At 34.6% G+C, this 24,311-nt stretch overlaps 2 protein-coding genes across 4 annotated transcripts; one reads left to right on the top strand and one right to left on the bottom strand.

Moving 5' to 3' along the window:
* The first annotated feature begins 973 nt into the window (after positions 1–973).
* LOC110793438 (anaphase-promoting complex subunit 4) lies at positions 974–23,279 on the top strand. 2 transcript variants are annotated; one of them, XM_021998315.2, is made up of 20 exons: positions 974–1,132; positions 1,301–1,389; positions 1,512–1,623; positions 3,195–3,286; positions 12,801–12,884; positions 13,080–13,319; positions 14,248–14,322; positions 14,893–15,044; positions 15,908–16,068; positions 16,149–16,249; positions 16,348–16,422; positions 17,483–17,662; positions 18,553–18,635; positions 18,743–18,841; positions 19,225–19,329; positions 19,826–19,964; positions 20,950–21,177; positions 21,284–21,436; positions 22,668–22,749; positions 22,985–23,279. In XM_021998315.2, the coding sequence occupies exons 2-20, from the start codon at positions 1,321–1,323 to the stop codon at positions 23,086–23,088; spliced, it is 2,334 nt and encodes a 777-aa protein (XP_021854007.1). In that variant the 5' UTR covers positions 974–1,132; positions 1,301–1,320; the 3' UTR covers positions 23,089–23,279. The 2 variants fall into 2 exon arrangements, with proteins under 2 accessions (XP_021854007.1, XP_056687160.1); XM_056831182.1 differs by lacking the exons at positions 974–1,132; positions 1,301–1,389; positions 3,195–3,286 and having other exon boundaries at positions 1,531–1,623.
* On the bottom strand, positions 3,890–6,595 carry LOC110793439 (uncharacterized). 2 transcript variants are annotated; one of them, XM_021998316.2, is made up of 3 exons: positions 5,977–6,595; positions 4,343–5,809; positions 3,890–4,259 (listed from the first exon to the last, which is right to left on the bottom strand). In XM_021998316.2, the coding sequence occupies exons 1-2, from the start codon at positions 6,075–6,077 to the stop codon at positions 4,819–4,821; spliced, it is 1,092 nt and encodes a 363-aa protein (XP_021854008.1). In that variant the 5' UTR covers positions 6,078–6,595; the 3' UTR covers positions 3,890–4,259; positions 4,343–4,818. The 2 variants fall into 2 exon arrangements, with proteins under 2 accessions (XP_021854008.1, XP_056687161.1); XM_056831183.1 differs by having other exon boundaries at positions 4,343–6,595.
* Positions 23,280–24,311: the final 1,032 nt, after the last annotated feature.

Below are 24,311 nucleotides of genomic sequence, written 5' to 3'. Positions count from 1 at the left end.
TTTTAAAGTAAAAAAAATAAAAAAATATTTTGGTGGGAAAAAATCGCACCAGGAAATGACACGTGTCATTCCTGGTGTCTCTTTTAGTATATAGTACTTCCTCCGTCTTTTAATACTCGCAACGTTTGGACTTTTGCCACTATTCATATAATCTACTTTGACTATTCGTAGTGTTTTTTGTATAAGATAAAACATAGTCATGTGAGATCTTGTTAGATTCGTCTCAATGTGTATTTTCAAAATATCAACTTTTTATAATTTTTGCGTAAAGAAAATTTAAGATATAAATGATCAAAGTTGTGCATTAGCATGCGTGAAACTAACAAACGTTGCGAGTATTAAAAGACGGAGGAAGTAATAGATTGTTCCAATATAATTATGTAGAATATTTGAGGATGATATTTGGAAAGCAGCATTCCCTAGACTAATCCCTCCCTAATTTAGCTCCTCTTGTATTATTTTTTTCTTGTATTTCTTATTTTGGCTTACCCTCATTTGAATTAAATAAAATAAAATTATAGGTTATTTCTTATAGTATAGTGAAAAGTTTCAAAATCGGAAGTACAAAAAGGACCAGAGGGAGTACAAAAGGTCTAAAGTTCGATATTATTTTTTAATATCTCTCATATGTTTTAGTTTTATTCAGCACATGTCCGCCTCAAATTTTTCACGAATACATACTCGGACAACCATATAAGTTTCGTTATTGGTGCGAATGAGCCACGGGGACAATATAATTACAAATGAGGCAGAAAGTTTGAACCTGATACCTATTGTACACATGTCATCAATCTTAACCACTAGACCAAGACATTATTGATACGGACAACCACGTAGTGATTAAGTGGGTAACAATGAAGTTTATGTCTTAGTTAATTGAGTGCTTGTTTTTTTTAGTGCAAATGAGCCACAAGGGCGTTGATTGATTGCTTGTGTATTTGCAACAAAAACCAACAACCTCGCAAAAAGGTGACCTTGGTTCAAACTTTAAAAACGAGCCAAAGCAACGATCTAGTCTCCACGGCAAACAAACTTTCCTCAAAATCCCGCCTTTTAGTTTCAGTTTACACTTTACAACACTTTCTGCTTGCTGCATTCAGTCGTTGTTCTCTCACTGTTCTTCTTCCCTCAGGTACTTTGACAGTTTCTCCGTCTTTTTTGATTCATTCAAATTCTTTTTCACTTCTTCAACAGCCTGAATTCTTCAGCAAAAACTTTTTATTTCTGTTTAATTTCACCTAGGGTTTTATACAAAATTTATTTTTCCTGATTTCGGGCTTAATTTTGTTTGAATTTGCAGAGTTAATTGCTTTCTCGGCCATGGAAACCGATGAGTCGGAGAGGGTGCTTCCATTTCAGCTTCAATTTGACAAACCGGCGCCTTCTCAGGTTCTTTAGAATTTGACAAATTTCTGTTCTTGAGTTTGGTTGCTAGTGTATTTGATTAATTGGAAATTTTTTTTTGACACTGTGTTGTTTAAAAATTTGATTTTGTTTATCCATTTGATTAGATAAAATTAGCGGAGTGGAATCCGGAGAAAGATTTATTAGCAATGGTGACGGAGGACTCGAAAATTATACTGCACCGCTTCAATTGGCAACGATTGTGGACAATTTCTCCTGGTATGAGTGTGTGTTATTGCTTTTTTCACCTTATTTTGAATCAGGTCATTGGTTTGTCTAATACTCCCTCCGTCCCATATTTATAGTCCCGTTTGACCAAAAACACGAATGGAATATAGTATATGGAAAAGTGGAATAAAGTGCAAATGATGATTAACTGGTATGGAAATGTGGAATAAAGTACAAGTGAAAGGGAAATATAGTACAATGGGAAGTTGAATATAGTACTTTTTTGTTTTGTTGGGTTTTCAATGTATTTTTTAATTAATATAGTACATAAGAAAGTGGACCTTAATAGCCAAAAATAGAAACAAGACTATAATTTTGGGGCGCCCGATTTGGAAAATAGGACTATAATTTTGGGACGGAGGGAGTACGAAGTACTTTGTACAAGTATAAAATCGTGGGCGTTACTTTTGGCTCGAGCATTCGCTACTTTGTTGGAGTATGTTGTTGATTATGTTGTGTTAATCATGTTTGAAATTATTGGATTTATGGATAGGGCAAGAGGCCTAGAAATGTAGGCTAGTTCGGTGTCAATGTTATGGTTTAGCTAGAAAAAGAAAACTGATGAGTATCATTATGGTTAAAGAATATGTCTCAGACTATGGAAACATGATTTGAAAGCTGGATAAATCGAAAGACGATTGCAAACATTATGTGGTAGGCTTGGGAGGCTAGAAGGAATAAATTAAAGAAATGGTAATGAAATTTGTGTTTTGATTTAACTTGGAACTGTCATGTGAATGTCCATGGTTATTCATCTTTAATATCAATCAATACTCAATAGTTGTTCTTCATACATTTCAATAGAAAAACTAATGCTTCATGGTTCAAATGTTTCAATGTTCGTTAATTTTACGATAGTTCTTTTTATCCTTTACAAGTTGAGCCCTTGACAATAAGAATAGTTTATTTACAATTTGAGTTATGCTGTTGTGAGGTTATCTCGCAATTTATGAAGTTTTCTTCTTTATCAAACCACTATTTCATTGGTTGATTCTAGCTCGTGGTTATAGTTCCCGTCCCTCAATCCAATCTCTAATCTGATCGTGAATAATTCATTTTGCTCTCTTGGTGCTATTCTCCATCATGTCAATGCTTATTTAATTGGTTTGGTATTGTACGAGGCAAAGCGTTTTCTTCTATCTTCAGATTTAGAGCTTCTTTCATTTTCACCAATCACCATTATTCTATTTATGTGCTGCCTCTGGACCTGCTGTGCTTACATGCTTTACAAAAACTCAAAAAGCTATAACTTTACTCTGTTGTTTTTATTTCGGACTACCGTCCTTTTATGGATAGGTGATCTGATGGAAACGCTGTGATCTGGTGGAAACGCTGTGATCAGATGCTTTATTCTGTATGTCTGAAATTGTAATATCTGGTGAATGGAACTTCTATCTAGTGATATACTTGTATGTATCTCTTGCAGCCTTTGTACGAATCTAACTTGGTTACACTTTTAATTTTATATATGTTTTGTCTAAACATGACAATCTATTGTGGATCAAACTGTCAAAAGAGTTTGAAAGAGTAACATATTAATTGATGTTTCAAAACTCATTTAGGAAAGTGTATTACATCATTATGTTGGCGTCCTGATGGTAAAGCAGTAGCAGTTGGCCTCGAAGATGGAACCATTTCGTTGCATGATGTTGAAGTTAGTATCCTAAAATATTGAAGTATTATACAGTTGCTTTTTATTACTCTGTGCTTCGTCATCTTGTTTTACTGCAGTATGTTTATTTATATGTCACTACTTTTTTTTCATGATTACTTTACTAGCTGTGCTATTCTGTTTCATACTGTTGTTAACTATTTTAAATATGTGTTATCTTCACGAGATTATGTCCAATGATATTCTTTTTTGTTCTTCATAGTTTATATTTTCTTTAAAAAACTTATATTTTCTTTTCCCTTAATGTTATTCTTTGATTTACAAGTCCTATGAAGTTTTCCATTGACAGTATTTGCATGTGTCTCTCTCACTCCCTTTCTTTTGAGGTGGGAGGGGGAAGGTGAGATACAAAGATGAGATGGGTACAATGGTTGGTCTGTTTCTACTTTGACTAGGTTGGTTGTTCCTAGGATGCTCGGACTCGGGTACGGGTCCAAGGGTCGGATCCTTACATTTCTAAAATGAAGGACTCGTGGACTCGTTTTTGAAGGGTCCAAAATATGGATATGGACTCGGGGACACGGGCCATTATTTTAATTTAAGTACATTAGACTGAAATATACTAAGTATATTTTAAATTGAAAAGTCACAAAATATTCCAATCATATTAATCAAAATAGTGGATTCCATAACATGCCTTCAAACTTTTAGAAAAAAAACCTCCAAATACCATATTTGGAGTAAAACACTTCAATATCCCAAATATTCAATCCAACAGAAAAATAAAACATAAAATAAAGAGTTAAAATTCAGAAAATAGCATAAGCAGCTTCCCTGCTCCAACTTCCTTCACTGCTCAGCAAGTCAGCATCTCAACTTCAACCTCAGAACCAAGCCTCCAACGATCAAACCTCTTCTTCGTCATTGAAAAAGGTTGCTTCAATATCAGGGTCATCCAGAAATAGATTCTCAAATGCTTCATTATACTCATTATCAACCAGAAGATCATCTCCACCTTAAAAATACATAAAAACAGAATCAGTAATTAAAAAATAAAAAGAAAAAATACAAAACTAAAATATTTATCTGAAAACTTACCCACATCCCAGTAGCTCGATGGCCCGGTTTTGTACTCCTCTTTCTTCTTAAAAATCATTCTCAGATTGGTATGGACGTACACAAGCGCTTCAGCTCTACTGGAAAACAATCTATTCCTCTTTATGCTTTGGATATTGGAGAAAGAACTCCAATTTCTTTCACAGCAAGAAGAAGAAGCAGGTTGGGACAGCAATTTGAATGCTAAAGCTTGCAGTAAGGGTGTTGAAGAACCATAACTGGCCCACCAACTCAAGGGGTCTTCAGTATCCCTTGCTTCCATCACGTGGGCTTCACTAAAAAAACCCAAGGTCCCCGAAAACTGACCGTACTCAGCATAGATTTTCTTAAGGTCGTCCGGGTTTGTATACATTTTCTTAAAGCATTTGTCTCTATTCAAAGAGACTTCTTGGTTTACATTGGGTGCCACCCTTGGAACAATTCCTGAACCACCTTCCAGCCACGACTCACTATAATATTTAGGGACTAAGTAATGAGCCATACAGTGAAGTGGAGTGAAGTGGAGTGTTGCTCTTGTTCCACCTAGATTCTAAAACCCCTTGAATCACATCAAAAAATGAAGATTTTCCAGTAATGGCATCTAAACCCTCATGTTCAAACACTTTCTCCCTCACTTGTTCGATCATACAATCCCACATGTCATAAATCAAATGCAAACATGGGGCATCCAAATCACCTTTCCTAATCATATTGTTAATTGGGTTTGTAAAACTTAAAACATACTCAACCTTGTCCCACCATCTGTCGGAAATAACACATTCTTTAACATGGTCAGCTTTCTCCTCTACTGCCGTTTTCCTAAACGTTTTCCAATCAGGATTCAAGACCATTTTCTCTAAAGCACTTTTAGTTAAAAATAGACGCTCAGCCATGATAAAGTGTGAAGCAAATCGGGTTTCAGCTACTTTAACCAACATATGCTTAGAATAACTATGGAAAATATCAAGTGCTTTCCCATGGTTTAAAACAAAATTGACAATTGCATTGCAGTCAGACATTAATGAGGAAATCCACTTACATTGGTCATATTGGGTTGAGTTCACAGGTGGTTCACATATTGCCTTGAGGGCCAAATTCACAGAGTGCACGACACATGGTGTCCAAAAAAGATGAGGGTATTTCGTTTCTAGTGCCAAACCTGCTGCCTTAAAATTTCCAGCATTGTCAGTGATAATCTGAACAACATTGTGAGCCCCTTCCTTATCAATGACCTCTTGAAATAGACTAGCTACATACTCCGCGTCCTTCGTATTCCCACTTGCGTCGAAACATTTAAGAAACATAGAGCCATATCCTGATGCAGCCATGACATTGATGAGAGGTCTCTTCTGCCTATCGGTCCATCCATCCGAACACAAAGATACTTCCTTTTTCTTCCAAGAATCCCGAAAAGGCTGAAGAAGGGCATCCACATGTGCTTTCTCTTGCTCAAGTAAAGAAAGCCTCATCCTGTTGTATGTAGGAGGAACATACCCAACACACTTACTGTTTGCCAATTTGCTTACAAATTGACGAAAATACGGATTTTTAACAAGTGAAAATGGAAGGGCAAAGGCATAAAACATACGAGCACATTCTTTATCTAACTCATATCTGCCAGCAGCATTAAAACATACCTCCAATGTATTTTTTTGCTCTTTTTTTGTTGTTTTAAATCTGAACCAGGAGGCAGTGTTGCATATTCGAGCTTCCTCTGTGTCCATGGCTTTCCTAGCATTCAAATTCTCAGCTTTGTCATGCTCCCTTTGTAGTTGAGCTTTAACTTGATCCGAGATTGTCTTGCATCCTTCAACACCATTCCCAGATAAACCCAAAAGATGGCTTTTCACTTTTGTGTATGAACCTGTCACTAATTTGTGACAATAGTTCAGGTCCATTTTCTGTTACCACCACTAGTCGGGTTCCCGATGACCGTGACATGGTTCCATAAGGGTTTTTCATCATAGCTTGAAAATTGGGTAGGACTTGGCCTTCTTGGTGTTGAATTTTTTTGGAGGTTGAGCATGGCTGAGTTTGGTGAAGCCATTGAAATTGGAAGATTATGAGAATTAAAGAAGTTTTTGGTTGAGGTGTGAGAAATTGGAGATGCAAGGTCATCATTTTATAGATGGGGGATTAAGGAATTGAAGGGGGAATTTTTTTTTCAATCGCCAGAGGAAGGAGAAGAGTCTGTATTGAAAGAGGGTTCTTGAATTGGGAAAGTGATTATATCATGGGTAATTGAAAGAGGTTGATTACAAAATTTATAGAAAAGATAAGTTATAAGGTACAAAGTACCTGATTCCTTTCTGATTTCACGTGACATTTTCTATCTTTTTCTTTTTTTTTTTTTTTTTAATAATTAAAGTTAAAAATGTTGTAGCATGTAGGTAGTTAGGTAACGTGTAACACACTAAGACCAATTGTGACATGCTACATTGCTATATATATATATATATATATATATATATATATATATATATATATATATATATATAATACTTGTCATCTTTTTATTTAAAGTATAATATCTAATAAATAATTATGATTATAATTATAATAATTTTATAATATAGAGTAACCGTACATCTAAATCATAAATCGTGGAACACGGACCATGGATCTATAAAAATGATCATATGTGTTACATTAAGGTCGATTGATGTTATGAGTGACATATGTTATTCTTACTCTTGCATCCGATGATTGTAGATCGTGGATCATTGATCTTTTGGAATGGTCATAACTTACGTGTAATGTTATGTAATATTGATATATGTTAATCTCACATTGAATGATTGTACACCGTGGATCGTGGATCTTTAGAAATGATCATAACTTGTATTACATTAAGGTTTACTAAAATTATGTTCTAATCTTACATCAATTGGTTGTAGATCGTGGATCTCTTGAAATGATAATAACTACGATGCACTAGCGTCGACTAATGTATTGCTATACTTATATATGTTAATCTTACATCGAATGAATGTACATCCCAGGTCATGAATGAACGATCATAAACTTACGTTACATTAAGGTTGATTAAAGTTATGTTCAACCAATACAAGTTAAATTTTACCTTGATTACATCAATAGAATGTTCATAGTGCATAACTTAGGGTTTAGGGTTAGGGGTTAGGGGTTAGGGTTTAGGGTTTAGGGTTCTAATATCACATTTTATACCATAGATTGATGATTATAAGTTACATAGCGTTGAGATTATTCTTATCAATATTTCGCCTAATGGTTACATGTCGGAGATCATGGAAGTAGAATGAATGTAACTTTCACTATTTGAAGTTGATTAATTTTATGTTATAACGATATACTCCGGGTTAATCTCAAATTGAATTATTATGAATCACGAATCATATAAATCTTACAGTATTTTTTTAAATCTATATTAGTAGTTTTTATCTATAGCAATTTTTAATTATTTAGGGTGAAAGTTGATGTGAATAATTCATTACAATAACTAAAAATTTAAACCTAATATATTTAATTCAACAAAAAAATAAATTAAAAAAATAAATTTAATATATTTAATTCAACAAAATAATCAATTAAAGAAATATATATATATATATATAATTTAATTCAACGAAAAAATGAATTAAAAATATAAAATTAATATATTTAATTAAATAATTCAACAAAGAAATCAATTAAAAATATACAATTAATATATTTAATTCAAAAAAGAAATCAATTAAAAATATTAATTCAATATATTTAATTCAACAAAAAAATGAATTTAAAACATAAATTTAATATATTTAATTCATAAAAGATCAATTAAAATTATACATTTAATATATATAATTCAACAAAATAATATATATATAAAATATTTAATTCAACAAAAATCAATTAAAAATATTAATTCAATATATTTAATTCAACAAAAAAATGAATTTAAAATATAAATATAATATATTTAATTCAACAAAGAAATCACTTACAAATATAAATTTAATATATTTAATTCATAAAAGAAATCAATTAAAAATATACATTTAATATATTTAACTTAACAAAAAAATCAATTAAAAACATACTACCTCCGTTCCTAAAAGTTCTTTACGCTTTCCGTTTTAGTCCGTTCCTGAAAGTTCTTTACACTTCTACTTTATTCCATTTTTACTCTTATTTGGCCCACCATAACTTACCCACTCACAATACTTTAATATTAGTTTCCACCCACTCACATTGGTGGACAATTTATAGCCACTCATTTTCCATTTGTTACCCCACCATCACATGTTCACCAAAATTCCTTAATTACCGTGCAAATAGTAACCGTAAAGATCATTTAGGAACGGAGGTAGTATAAAATATGTTGATGTGAAATATTCATTATAAGAATTACAAAAAAAATAAAAATAAAATCGCCATGAATCAATTTTGAAGCTACCCAATTCAATGACGTGAATATTATTTTAGGTTTTATTGATGCAAAATTACCAATTAATAATTTTGATAAATTAATTTTAGTGAAACTCCGTCACGTGTATTTTATTTAAAAATTTACTGTCCTCTAACAAAAAAAGTATCGTCTAAGTATTCTTAGTTGACAAAAACATAGTACTTTGTTATCTGTATAAATTATAGACTATTCCATTTCCACCTCCAATAGAACCCGAAAGACCTTTATAAAATAAAATTTCAAATACTATTTGTTACTCTGTATTTTCTTTTTTCGAAATTCTTTATTTGTTTGTGACACCTATATGGCAAGTATAGGTCCCTCGTATGTAAATATTTTTGTACAATATTTTTTAAAGAGGTTAATATATATATATATATATATATATATATATATATATATATATATACACGAGAGGAGTATGTATATATAACTACGGAATACGATTGACATCTAACATTTTGTTGATAACTAATGCACGTAATATTCTTGTAAAAGTTAACAATGCGGTATCGATATTTCAATTTTCTTTTATACTTTTACGGTAGGCAATCTAACATTGCTAATATTTGAATCAAAATTATTTTATTTATTTGGAAGAGATTTATTCGAGTAAATAAATTAGACTTATGAATTACTCCGTATGATCTTTAATAAAATGTGAAGTGGAGTACAGTTACAATAATGTTTACAGCTACAAAATTAATTAATTTGCAGTTTAAATAAAAGGAAAAAACAAAATAAAGTAAAAGTAAAATTAATCATAAATACGGAGTAGTTAAATACATTGAACCATGTAAGCTGTAGCTATAGAAAAAATGAATAGCAAAGTAAAAGAAAAATCAGTCAAGTAGTCAATAAGTAGTTAAATACATTTAATACAACTTTTACTAGGTTTAATGGAGGACAGCCGTCAAAATCTGGACCACACATCCTTTAATGAAGATTAAAATTAGGTTTGGCCCAAAAAATTTGAAAAAAGCCCAGCAAATCAGATCTACGAGAGTAGGAGGCTACGACTTATCTTCTTCCCTTCTCCCTTTTCGAGCTCTTCCAAAACCCATCAATGGAGTCTCTTCCAATCTGCAGCAAAGGACGACGACGTCACCGGAAAAGTGATACCGGAAGGGTCATGCTGAAGGAGTCGTAGTGTGGGAGAAGTCGTACCGTTTATAAGGGTTGGATCTCTGAGTCTGTGATGTCAAAAAGGGCGAGTCCGTTTTCTGTTGCAAGTGTCCGGTCCGGATTCCGCACCGGCACCCGTGTCGTGTCGTGTCGACACCGGTACGGTGGGTGCCGGTGGCGAGTCCGAGCATCCTAGGGTTGTTCAACTTCCCTACCCTTATCAGAAGGATTCTTCTCTTTCATGTATTACAAACACAAGCTTAGCAGAAATGCGCTTGGCAATGAAACCTTTTGGTGCTTTTTCCCGGTTGCAAATGCAATTGCATAGAATGGCTGGTTTGAGATCCATATATGTAAGTGATAAGTGGGCATTATTTCTTAGTTTGCAATGACAAATATTTCTCAAGAAAATGAATATGTCACAATAAGGTGACAGGGTCCTAGAGCCTACTTAGAAAGTGCAGGTTTGAGGCATTTACCTTATTTTAGTGTGGCATACTGAAACCTAAAATTCTATATGTGAAAGCAATTTGCACAATGAATTTCGTTTCTTGCATTTTATAGTGGTATATGAATAAAATATATGCCTACATAGTGTGATGGAGTTCATGGTAAACAAAAGTAAAAAAAATTGTAATAAGAAAAAAATAGTAATAAGTCTTCACGCTTCAATGCACCCATCAAAAGTTCCTCGCCAAGGCCTTCTTAACATCTTTAGAATTCCAAAAAACCGATTTAAAGAAAAGATTTCACCTTCTTTATTATTTATTATTTAGAATATGAGGTGTGAAGATGTAGATGACCTCAATCGTCAATACTAAGATAAAGATTTAATTATGTCAATCTCCAACAGAGTTAAAGATTTACTACTCTTCATTTTTTTTTTTTATTATAAAAGACTAAAAAAGTGGTTTTAAAACTGTAAAAGGTCGGTTAGAACAAGAGGTTTCAAAGTTATGTAATTGCATGTCGAACCAGGGTCATCAGATGAGAGAGAAAGTGAGATTCCAGAGTTATAGTTAATCGATGATCGAGAAAATGAGGTGTCAAAGTAAAAAACTAGGAGGGGATGATATATATATATATGGGTACTAAATTTGGCGTTGAGGCAATGGAAGAAGAGATGGGTTCATTAATTTGATATTTGAAAAGGGAAGGGTGTGAATGATAAAAATCTATATGTGTGAAAGCAATTTGCACAATGAATTTTTGTTCTTGCATTTTCTGGTGGTGTACGGACGGAATATATACCTAATGGTGCGGTGGAGTCCATGTTAAACAAAAAGTAAAAAAATAATAATCGGTATTCACGCCTCAGTGCACCCCATGAAGAGTTCTACGCCAAAATCTCTTATCTCTTTAGAATTACAAAAAACTGATTTCTTAAGGAAAAGATTTCACCTTATTTATTAATTAGTATTTAGTATTTAGAATGTGAGGTCCCGAGGAAAACATATTTAGTAGGAGATCCATATCATTGATTATGTGTAGGAGATCATTATAATTGATTATGAGCTTTGAAGGATCTAGATGACCTAAATAGTCAATACTAAGAGAAAGATTTCATTCTGTCTATCTTCAACAAGGTGAACGATTACTCTTTGATTTTTGAATTATAAAGGACTAAAAAAGTGGTTTTAAACTGGCTACAATTATGTATTGTGAAGTCTCATAAGGTAATTGCATGTCGAACAAGGGTCAACCAGAATGAGCCTTATCGGTGATTAGATTATGTCACATGCTGCTTATTTCAAAGCCCTAAGCACGCTGCCCACTAGCGTCACAGTCCCGTCAGATCACTAGTCAAGGCTACCCGATGATTTTTTTATGCTAAGTGTGCTACGAAATGGCTTAGTAAGGAAATTTCTAAGTAAGTAAGCAAGAGTGTTTGGGAAAGGTTTTTAGATTGTTTGAGAATGATTGCAACTGTGTTGGTTGGTTGTACAAGTGAATGGGATAACCTATTTATAGGCTCCCAAGTCCCTAGAACATTATACTCTAGAATACTCTACACTATTCCTTACAAGGAAAAGCATACAAGCTAGAATGCCTAAGAACCTCGTAGAGCATTCTAGAACCTTCCAGGCCAAACCGGACTGATCTGCTACGAACCGGGCCTTTTGGGGCCTAATCCGGGAATCCGACCTGGCCATCATCTTCATTGGGCCAAAACTGGTGGGACTCCCAAGTTACAGCTCCATTGGACTTCATTTGGTCCCCAACCAGCCCATTATTACACTACTAGAAATTTATCCCTATTCAAACTTCAAAGTATTCCTCGGCAGGGGGTGGGTGCTCCTCCAAGTTGCTGCCCAGGCACCCCCTTCTGTCCACGATGCTGCTTATCGATGCACTCATGTTGCCTCGACGACCCACACGACCCGTTTTTTCAATGGTGCACCACGTTGTACGGTTGTGCCCAACGACCTTGCTGATACCCTTGGTGGTGCACCTCGTTGCCTTGCGATGCTTGATGCCTTGCATACTGCTGAATGCGATGGTGTGGGAGGTCATCCGTGACGAGGAACTGTTTTAGAGTAATTGGGGAAACGGCCGTAATGTTGATGTTGGTGTATACAAATATCTGTGTTGAATCCTTAAAAGAAAAGTATAGATGATCGCTAAAGACATCTTGAAGTAGTGTTCAAATACTGAAATCTTTCTTTGAGGGCAGGTTTAGTAAAAAGTCGACTAAAGAAAATGAAGCTACTTTATTGTCTAAAGTTGAAGAAAAGTAGCATTTACCAGTTTCTCCAAGTCAAGGCTTCTCCCACTTGACTTGTCTATTGTAGGAAAATCACCAATTTGTGCTTCGTAGGATGAGAAACTTTCTGCAGTAACAGTGTCTTTAAATTGTATAATAACATATACTATTATCTTTCGTTCTGAATGCTTCTGTTTATGCAGAATGGGAAGCTACTAAGAAGTGTGAAGTCTCACAGTGTTGCTGTAATTTGTCTTAACTGGGAGGAGGATGATGAACTTGGACAGGTGACTATAGTGTTTAATTTTAATGTATTCAATCCTTTACTCTTTCCTGCTATCAAATTCCTTCCAAATCCCTCTGATTTTTTCACGTAGGCTTGGATACTCTTTGTCTTTGCACTTATTTATAAGCATATCACTTCACATAGTCCTTTGTATTATAGGCTTTATAGCTACATGTGGTTTCATTTTTTCTTCCAGGATAACGAAGACACCACTGTGTCTTATGAAGACCGTACATTGCGTTTCTTCCCTCCTGCTCCAAGAGTCCCACGTATGCCTGGAGTAGTGTCAGGAGATTCCACTCTTACAGATAACACTGAAGATTCATTTCAGGACCTACTAAATACTTCACATCAACGATTTAACATTCTATGCAGTGCTGATAAAGATGGAGGTGTTTTCTTTAGCATATTTGGTATATTTCCCATAGGAAAAATTGTGAGTAACTTGAAAACTTTTCGCAATGTATTGATTCTGATTGCAAGATTTGTGGATGTACCATTCACTTTTCGTATTGTGGATACCATATGGTATAAGAACTTCAACTGTGGTTAGAGCTGTAAATGGAAAACCTGAATGAAAAGTAGGTTGAAAAAAATGGAATGGAAACCAAATTTATGACGCAATTTAGAAGGTGGACCATGGTGCACATAGATGGTGCACCTTAAGAACATTAGTATAGAATTAAAAGAACATCTGGTTACGTAAAAAGAACATGGACATATTTTTTTTATATTTTTAATAAATTGTGATTTTTTATAACATAACAGTAAAACATTATATTGCATGTTCTTTTGTCGTAGTGTCATGTTCTTTTGTTTATGCACATGTGTTCTTTTGGTGCACATGGTGCACCATATTCTATGTGCACCATGGTCCATAGTCCACGGATTAAAATTTATGATCCACAATCGGAAATTCTGCAAGCCTGGATTACCCTACAATAAATGGTCAGATGTGCATTTTTTCGGGCTGACCCATTTGGCCATTGTTCTGGTACATGAGTATAAGTAGAAACAAACAAAAAAATTATATTAACCCAAAGGTTAGTTATAGAAAGGTTAGAATAGGAAAAATTATATGCAACTTGAATTATTACATAATTTCAAGGTAAGAGTTTGACTTTTGTTATTTAGATACTGTTATGTCTGTTATAGCCACTTCAGAGTTACAGTAGGAGCAGAAAAGATGTTATTGACCTGTTATGTTGATTCGAACCAAAAAGTTGGATTTCATATTATAGTAGGATCATTTTCTAATATATTTGTTTCATGTTGCTCTGTTTGTTTTGTGTCAGTGCTCTTGTTCTGCAATCTATCATTTTTCTGATTTCTACCAATCCTGACCTCAATTGGAATTCTGCCAGAATATACACAATTTATCTCTTCCACTGATAGGCAATCAAGTAGCATATCAAATTCTGGATGGTTCCATTCATAAGGTGAGTGTCTTCGATAGTAATCTGTCCTTATACAATATTCACTGTCATGCTCTTGACTCCAAAATGTAGATAGTAAGTAACATCATCTAATTTAGTATGAGTAAGATGCCGTTGAGTTTCTTTGATGGATAAATCAGCCTGAAAGTAAAGTTTACATTTGAATGACTGTGGTTAAAGCCTGATGAGTATGCATATGCATGTGACCTTTCTATTAATTGAATTTTCTGTGGCATACTTAATGTATGTTAAGCATTCCATCTGGTTGACATACTTGTTTGCTCCACATTGATCAACTTCGTAGAGCTGACTTAAATTTTAAGAAATGATTTCTTAAGGAGGCATCTGATGACATGGAAATATTTAACCGAAAAGTGAATTCACTTTTTAGGTGTCAAGTTTAAAACGATAATTTTTCCGTTTCAATCTAGATTTAGTTAGTCTAGAAAGTGACAAAAGTACAGTTGATGCTGATTCTGTTTTACATTTTCCTATAATTTTTTTTTACTTGGACCGTTCTCCTATGTAAGTAAATTACAATTTTGAATGCTAATTCCTTCCTTATGGCATTAGGTTGCTTTGTCAAAGGATTTCTGTCGTCTAATTATTGTCTGCTCTGGAGAAACTTCTAGCAGCAGCACTCATTTCAATCACGGACCTTTGCCTGGACATAAAACTGAGGGTATGCATTGCTTGGTGCTGGATACCTCTATTTTCCGGAAGAGGTAATGTAGTCACTATGTAGATATTGGAGTTAATGGGATCTAGTTTTGTAGCACTTCCTGATTATATATTGTCTCCTAATGATGATAGAACTTGATAGTCGTTATTTCTGTTTCTATGCTTATATCTTTCTTACTTCAAAAGTACTAGTGTCTGATCCTTGAACTCGAGAGTCATGGTTTCCCGTGCTTTAAGGCATCGGGATGATTTTGATGTCATTGAAATATATCTTTCAGTGTAAGTGATGCATGCAAAACATTTTGTTTGAGTCCTCTTGTAACTGGAGTTTTTTTTGATAATTACCTTGAATACAACTTGTAATATTGTCACGTCCGGTACACATGCAGATATGATCTTTCCTTTGACCGACAGATTTTCAATAATTTCAGTCTAGTTGGATGAGGGAATTTTCATTAAGCAATCAAATCTTTATCTTTCAGACGTGAGGTCCTGAAATTGTTTCTATTTCCAAATATTAGTTGCTTGTAGATGAGTAATGAAACATGAAAAGGAATTGAAATAGCTTATCCTGATAGTTGCATGAATAAATGGTTCATAGTAGCTATTCAATGGTTGAAAGCACTTATACTTCATATACGGAGTATATAGCAATTTTCCAGCTAAATCTGTTAGTTGCTCTATAAATGTGAACATGATGCCTGTGTAGATTGTAGAATTCTGGAGAAAAGTTCATCTGACCCTTTGAAATTGTAACAATAACTGTTCATTCTTTATTTACTAGGAGTCTTTGATATGTATATTCTGCTTACATGTATTAAAAACAATAGATTCTGATCAGTGATAACTAAGTGAGGTTGTATTTAAAAAAAGGATTAGCATTTTGCTGAAGACCTTACTTTTGTAGGAAACAAGAGCTTCATCAAGTCGCTCAACAAGCTTCCAGCATTGAAGATCTAACCGAGGTCATTCGAGCGTCACTTTCGATCATGTATAAGCAGTGGTGTGATGCCATGCAGATATTCCATGACAAATTCAATTCTTTATCTACACTAATTGTTGATAACGGTAATGTTAACGGGACCACACTACTGCAGCGTCTACATTTAGTTTTGAATACTTCAGAACTCCATTTGTTTCGTTTATAGGATTGGACTCGACACCTCAAGAGGAGTTTTTGAGTCTTCTTGGAGGCGCTCGAACTAGTCCACCAGTTCATCAATTCCTGGTCAATTCTCTTGGTGAATCGGTATGACAATTTTCATGTGTTGTGTACTTGTGCATCTGGGGGAGGGGGGGGGGGGGGTGTCAGATTTTAAGATACTTATTCTTGTTTATTCTGGACAGGGACTCAAGCGTGTGATGAAGGCTGTTTCAAATGCAGGAAATGAACTTCAGCTCATTCTCCTTGATCATATTCAGGTACCCCTCTTTCCCTCTACTTTCTCTTCTCATGCATTTTAATTTTCTAAGTTCCTACCATCTGTTCCATAACAAGAGGTAATGTCACTAAGGAGATTACGCAAGGGGGCAAGACTATCCTCCTCAGTCCTCAATGGGTAAACCAGAAAAAAAAAAAAAAAAATATACGCCTCTATGAGAATTTAATGATTTAAAGAGAGATAGTGCAACGTAGTGTGAGAATTAGTAGCCTAGAGGTGCTCAAGCTATCTTGTTGGAGGTTGTATAATGGGAGTAAGGCTACATGCTCGTGTTATTGGTGTTTGCTAAAGTTCCTGATTGCTTTGACCTGAATGAGCGTCAACTTCTCTTATTTGCAAAGGCCTCTAAACGAGGCTTATTTTGTACAAAACTTCTGGACTCCATCGAACTTCTGAATAACTTCTCACTTCTCTGCAGAGAATGTAATTTACCCACAGAAAATTTTTAGATGGTGGAACTTTGCATTATAGTGTAGCAGTTTAAGTATCTGCAAATTGAGGTCATCTGACACGAAAAAATGGCACAACTGTCAACTGGCAAAGATTGGTTGGCTGGCTGCATACCGCTTTAACCTTTTCGGAACATTGTATGGCATAAGTTCTAGACTCTCTTTGAGTGTGAAAAAAGGATCTACGCTCCAGTAATGCTCAATGCAAGTTAAGCAAATCAAAGCGAATATAATGTTATATGCCTTTATTCATAACCAGCATGAACATCCCTAATCATCAATAGTAACCCAATGCCTCTAAAGACGCTGCCTAGCAGAAGAAGTTAGGGGTGTTGGATGTATGCATCCTTATTCTTGCAATAACAAAGAGGTTGTTTTTAATTAACTTAATTAGATGTGCAACAAGCCTTCGGTACTTCACAGTAAGTACGAAGCACAATCAATTTATATAAGCCTTTTGATGTAGTCCGTAATAGTCCAAAAGTCAAAGTGTATTGACTTTGGCCTTATGGAAATGGTCATTCATGAGACTCATGACTGCTTCCCTAACTCGTGCGAACTGTTAACCACTATTGCCTCTGCTTTGATCAGCCAGCAGCAGAAATGATTGGATTTAGAATGGGAGAACTTAGAGGTCTTTCAAGGTGGAGGGCACGCTACGGGGGCATTGGCCTGGATGAAAAACTTATAGATAATGCAACAGAGAGAGTAGGAATGTTGCTTGTACAAGTTGTACGCTTTGTGCAGATTCTTTCGTCTGCTTCCCAGCAGGTATGCTTGCTAAACGTTCTTTTTTTTATATGATAAATACTACTCCCTCCATTCTTGAATGTTAGTCCCCTTTCTTTATTGAGTTGTTCTTGTTTATTAGTCCCTTTTGGAATATCTCCTTATTTGTCTAACTTTTAGCCCTTTTATACCCTTATAAATATCCAAATGACCCACTTGTTTACTCTTAAGTAAACTTTAATCCCCATTAAACTCCTCAAGTATTTCTCTCTCCCACCCACATGGGTTATATTATATTGAAATTCATGCGACAATTGTAATTTTGTTGGATTGTCTTAGATTCCAAAAGGGACTAACATTCAAGAACAGAGGGAGTACGTAGGTTTTATAGCTTGTTTTTAGCCTTTTTCTTTCATAATTTTTTGGCTAAGTTCTTTTGCATAGATAAAAATGTATTATTGTATGATTTACTTTCAAGTTGTTCAATATAACCTATAATTAGATTCACATCTTAGTCTTTAACCTATGTCAATGTTCAACTCCGGCGCAACTTGATGTTGACGAGACGAAGACAAGTACCACTGTATCAAATCTATTTTCTCCAACTAGAGCCAAAAGTCTCAAACTTCATCACCTTGTCTAGAAAGTTCCAACTAAACCCATCGCAACAAATGAATCTGTTATTATGCTTTTGAATTTTTTCGCTGTTGATTCAGAACAAAGAGAAACAAACTGAAGACAGGCCCCTCCTAATCTATTTTTTCCACCTAAAACCAAAACCGCTAAACTGCATCAGCTTGTTCAGAAACCAACTAGTCATATCAATTTATCATATCCAAGTTACTAAAGAATTCATCAGCCTGATAAGAATTTATATCAACTTTGTCTCCATTTTCATCCTGTTTTAATTTTTCTCTTAACATCTCTTTCAGTTCTCAAATTTTTTCTGCTGGCTATTAAGGTGTATAAAGATACTTATGTCAGAATCTAGTGATCAGCTTCCACCATATAACAGGTATTTAGCAATTAGCTTTACTTATTTTCAAATGCTGTTTGGAAACTGGACAGTTGATTGGTCATACGCCTCTCTTGTAGTTATGTTTATTAGCTTGCACTTTGCAGTGAACTTGTGATAATGTTTTTGAAGTTCCTCTATGATCGGGATCCAGTAAAGCTGCTCCTAGACCAATCTGTGGCTGACCATTATGTACAACTTAATTTGTAAGTCATCTAAGCATAAGAAAGGCATGTGCCTTTCCTAATCGTGTTGTCTATACTATCTCTTTTTCTACTTGTCACTGTGTGATTATGTACATTTGCTCAAAATATGTGCAAGCTCCTTCCTGCACTCCCCCGTCCTTAAGTTCGAGAAAGAATGAAACTTATTATGGATTAGGGCACTCAATGATATGCTCAGGCTTGCCTGATTAATCACCATGGCATCTCCAACATGTGACAATCATATTGGTAAAAAAAAAAAATTATTAAGGCTCGCATTGGTTTCTGGGAGTGAACCTTGAAATGCGAAAGAATTTAATTTACTTTCCAGAAGGAACAGATTGTGATCACTTTGGACTGATTGTCTCATATTGCTAATGCCTCAGGGATACAACACAGCGAGTTGAAGAACTTGTTAAATTAGGGGGATTTGCTGATACTGATTGCCTACACAGAACCTTAGCTAAAGAATTCCAGAATATGGAATCCAGGTATCTCTTTGTATTACCGTATTTGGTTTGAGAATGTTCATCATAAATATTTTGAAGTGTACTGTGTATTTGAAGCTATATTTTATAGTCTGGAAAATGTTTTTGCATATTTTCATTTCAATTTTTTTGTTAAGATGAGAGTAGTTTCAGTTTTTCATGCTTCCCCTTTCTGTACTTTAGCTAAAAGTTCCTAGAAAACACTAATATTAGCTGTGGACCAACCTTTTTGTGCTCTTTTTTTAATAGAAATTCTTTCTTGTTTATGTATCGAGTATACTGCTGTAAAATAACCTTGAAAGATGTTACCCAATGTATAGTTAGAACCATGAGATGTATTTCTCTCTGCTGTATTTAGAAGGGAATGTCCTCAGTCTGGTCAACCATCTCTATTTTATAAAAAATCGTCTTTGTTACTGTGATTTATGCAAGAATGTTCATTTCTTCGAAAACATATTCTCCTGTTTCCTTTAGTTTGATGTGATGTCTCACTTTCCAGTTTCAAGGAGGCTTTCAATATGCCCTATACAACAATTTCTAAGGAGATAATATGTGAGCAGATGCTACCTCTATATTCCTTTCGATCCTCACCGCCATCCACCCCTAGCAGTGTTCCGACATCAATATCATCGTATTGGGTAAGTATTTACACAATTCTTCTCCGAAATTAGTTTGCCTTTACATTCAGACAAGCTTGCAACTGATGCAATTCATCATCATCTAAACACTAAGTGAGTTTATCCCTAGATATGCTCATAGATGTCTGCTTAGTTTCTTGTTTTAACAAATCATTTGTTTGATTTACCTGGTCTACACTGATTCTTGTCTTAGTCAAACGCAATATGACTCTAGAGTGTTCACCCGAAAGGGGGGTAAATGATGAGAAAGCTGAATAATAGTGGCGGCTTGTAATCCTGTTGCTGAGAAGCAAATAATAGCTTATCTGACTATGGACACAAACAGATCTGTTGTGATTTGCGAATAGCTAACTGGGTCATATGCTTCTTCAGGCATGTTTTGAAGGTTTGTGCTACAGATGCTTCTAAAGACTGTCAGTGCAAAGAATAGATATGGGAAACTGCACAGCTTGACTTGTATTGATGCGTTCATCCATCACTAATATTTTGTACTTGAGATTAAAACAAACTTATAGGGTTTGACTTGGCTATTTAAATGAAGATAAGAAGACATGTTATCCCTTAAACCCCTCTAGGACTCATATCTTTGCTGGAAAACTCTAACGCAGTGGTGTATAACATGTTGATCCCTCTTGGTTTATTGTTATCTTGCTATGGTGTATAACTGTTTTCGATGCAAGTGAGTATTTGATAAATCCTCTTACATAGTGCCTGAATTACAGACCTTGTAGGAAAATAATAATATTTTAACCCATGTTTGCTACATTCAAATCTAGTTCATAATTAAAGAACAAAGAATGGCAGAATGCCGAAATGTAATCAATGTTGTGTAACCCGGATCAGATATCATGTTCGTGCAAACTAGACATTCAACCACTTTCCTGTTTTATCTTTGAGTGTTCTACTGATACTGGATATACGATATCCTCTTAATAGTATCATTTAATAGCATTTGTGCAGTGTTTAATGCGTTGTTCTGATATAGGATGCTGCACCTGATGTTTCAACATGTGAGACCAGTAAAGGAAACCTTGTGGACTATGTCACTTTCCAAATACCTGAGTGGTCTTCATCAGAAGTTTCAAATTGTATATGCATATTACGAGGAGTTACAAATGAAGCGGATAATATTAGAAACAGATATTCTAGAGTTGAAGCCTTGCTGCTGTCTGTGTCGAATGATTTCAGTTGCATGGATTTGTCCCTGTATAAAGTATTTCCCTAAACAATTGAGCCTTATTTTCTCCTTGTATCCAACTTATGCTTCATTGTGAAGATTTTTTCTGGATATTAAGACGGTGTTCTTCCCTTTAATACAGGAACGTCAGATTGTTTTGCTGTTGAACGAAACGACAGCCACTTCTGACAGCAGTGGAAATGCTCTTCTCATGATGGTGCAAACAACCGACCTTCCATTTATATCTATATCAAGATCAACCAGTATGAATTTTTGGAATTTGGATCAGTTGCAGGTAGGTCTTTCACTTAGCTATTGTCATCAGAAACCTTCTGCTTGATATAGCTCCCTCTGTTAATTTCCCACTAAAACCGTGTTTTTTATTTTTATTTTTTAGAAAAAGATAGTCTAAACAGTTTCCTAGATCCTCAATACATTTACGGCATGTTTGGTAGCCGGTAATAAATGGTGGAAATGAGAATAAATCTAAGTGTTATTTGGCAAGAAAATAACATCATGATGTCCATGGTAATGAAAATTTGTCTCAAACTTAGTGTTTTTCTTCATATATTTGTATTCCCACCTAATACCACTCCCCAAATAGTAATGAGTGGTAATGGAAATTTATAAAGAAAAAGAGATAATTTTGAGTGAACTAGCACTACTATGGGAATGGATATTGATTTTCCTTGCAAATTTACAAATAAAATCATTCCCATTGACACTATTTGTGATCGGCTACCAAACGGGCCGTCAAAACTTTGATGAACGCTCCCTAGTCTTTCATGATACTAGATTGAAGAGCTGGTTGGAGACTTTTGGGAAACAATTAAATAAAAACAAAGTATTAGAAGTGAAAGTGAAGTACTCATAGAAAATTAGAATCTCAGAGGAGTAAATCACAACTTTTTATGACGAGAAAGCATATGGCTGGTTAACTGAATAATATTTTTCCGTCTTTGCAACTAGCGAGCCAGCAGAGGGCTGAGCTCAAGGGTCTCAAAGTGTCATGGTCATGGACAAAAATTAGTTCGGGCAGGTGAAAAAAGGTGGAGAAAACATAACAGTGGGCAAATTGTGTGACCTATGCTAGCATTTGATATGAACAATTACGGATTATCTGATAAGGCAAACCAGTGAATATGTCTATCTTCACGCTGAAGTAGAATAGCCGTACTCCTTTTTGCAACCAACGTGTACCTTTTTCTGGATGACTGTTGTCTTAGGTCGAACTCTGAAGACCCGTGACTATTGATTCACAAAAGCAGCCAGATTTAGATCCTTTAGCTATCAGGAATTCAAGCTGAATGCTTATATACTTTCTGTCATTAACATCTATTCTGAACATCTAGTTGATAGAGGATGTATTAATTATTAGAACGCTTTTGAACTTTCTTACACTGATTCATTTTTTACACATTCGGAAACCTCACAATATTGGTGTTTGTGAGTATGATGTGTACTTTGTCTGTTGAAGCTCTTGATATCTATTTTATAATAACTGCTCGTATTTTTGCTAATTTCAGGATCAAATATTGCCCTTGCAAATGGAGAGTGCAAAGGTTCGAAGTATTCCTCACGATGTGGTTTCTCCACTTGCAATTAGTTGTAAGTAACCAATCTGCCTTAAGCTTTACGCACATGGTCTTTATCCTTGAATAAAATGGTTTTGAACATTTGTTTTTTTACAGTGATGCTTTTGATGAACTGCCCTTTTTCTTTTCTCTCCCGTCACATGTTTTTCTGCGGTGAAACCACCTTGAGATTAGCCTTAGTAGCGGCATTAAATACTTTTAGTTAATGCTAATATATAAGCGGTTTACAATGTTTGATTTTGCATCAGCATCGAGAGGTGTTGGCTGTGTTTTTGCTGCTAGAAAGCGAGCCTTAGTGTACATTCTCGACGAAGATGAAGAAGAAGAAGAAGATGCCTCAGATATGGATTAAAATACTTGTTCACCAAGTGCTGTATATGAACTTCTCTGAGCAAGAAGATACCTCAAAAATGTACTTGTTACTAAATTGAAGGTGAATAGGCTGTCTGCGACAAACCTGTTTGTGATGGCAGCTTCATTATGTTTTACAGTTACTAAATTGTGTAAAGAATTTTATTTATTTATTTATTTATTTATTTATCAGATATATGTGCTATTTACATAGAAGTGTCAAGGCCGCTATGCTTTATGTTTGAATACTCGAAAATCCTCCAGAAATGAGATCTTAGCCTGTTGGCAAGACAAGTCTATGTGTCAATGTTAAATGGATGATGTTCTCTCCAGAAATTGTTGGCAAGACAAGTCTATGTGTCAATGTTAAATGGATGATGTTCTCTCCAGAAATTGGTAATACTTGTAAAACATATTTGAGGGTGGAGTTAGAGAGAGCATCATTCATGTAACATTGACATTGATGTTAGTTTTTTGAATTTCTGGAGGTAACTTGAGCAAAACTCTCAAACTTTTCATGTTAGTTTTCTAAAAACAATGAGCGATAAGTTAGGATAAAAAAATAAAAATAAAAATTTAAGAAACCCTAATTTTTATGAAAAAAATCTCCTTGCTATTAACCTAACAAATAAATTCTTTCCAAATCATATGGGGAAAAAAGACACTAAAAGTAATTTTCAGGAACAAAATTTTATTAACAAAAGATTTCTTTTCGATGTACTCCCTTTGTTCCTAAATAATTATTGTTTTTTCATTTGCACATTAATTTAGGGTGTTGTTAAATGCAGAAATTAATTTCTTAACACAAAATTAAAAATGACTAAAAAGCCCAAAAGAAAATAACGGAGTAAAAAAAATATCAACTTCGCCCCTTTGCTGTACCCATAAAGCTAGAATAGTAGAACACGATCTTCATTTTAATGACACCTAGTTGATTGGAAAATTGACAAATTAGGTTAATGTGTTTTCACGGTTTGTATTTCTTATCATCAGGTATTATATACAACCTAGAAATCTATACACAAAATCCCACGGCATTACTAGCTACATGATTCTAAATACAATGTGAGCTCAAAAGCCCAAACTAATTAAGCCTAATCTCTATTATATAAAGGAACAGCTGAGGTTATTTCAGTAATTACACTTTTCGTGTCCCCTTTGGAATTTACAACAATACCCTCCACATCTTTCACATTTCGTGTCCCTTTGACGCCTTACTGGCCA

The sequence above is a fragment of the Spinacia oleracea genome, chromosome 6 (genome assembly GCF_020520425.1).
Source record: "Spinacia oleracea cultivar Varoflay chromosome 6, BTI_SOV_V1, whole genome shotgun sequence".
NCBI classification, from domain to species: Eukaryota; Viridiplantae; Streptophyta; class Magnoliopsida; order Caryophyllales; family Amaranthaceae; genus Spinacia; species Spinacia oleracea.
This window is presented reverse-complemented; position numbering and strand designations above follow the sequence as displayed.

What these genes read in the sequence shown, in the direction of transcription:
- LOC110793438 (XM_021998315.2), top strand. Translation starts at nt 1,321, where the DNA reads ATGGAAACCGATGAGTCGGAGAGGGTGCTTCCATTTCAGCTTCAATTT. An exon ending in TATTTCCCATAGGAAAAATT is followed by an intron (nt 13,320 to 14,247) that starts GTGAGTAACTTG and finishes GAATTCTGCCAG; the next exon opens with AATATACACAATTTATCTCT. An exon ending in TTCCAGAATATGGAATCCAG is followed by an intron (nt 19,330 to 19,825) that starts GTATCTCTTTGT and finishes CTCACTTTCCAG; the next exon opens with TTTCAAGGAGGCTTTCAATA.
- LOC110793439 (XM_056831183.1), bottom strand. Translation starts at nt 6,237, where the DNA reads ATGGACCTGAACTATTGTCACAAATTAGTGACAGGTTCATACACAAAA.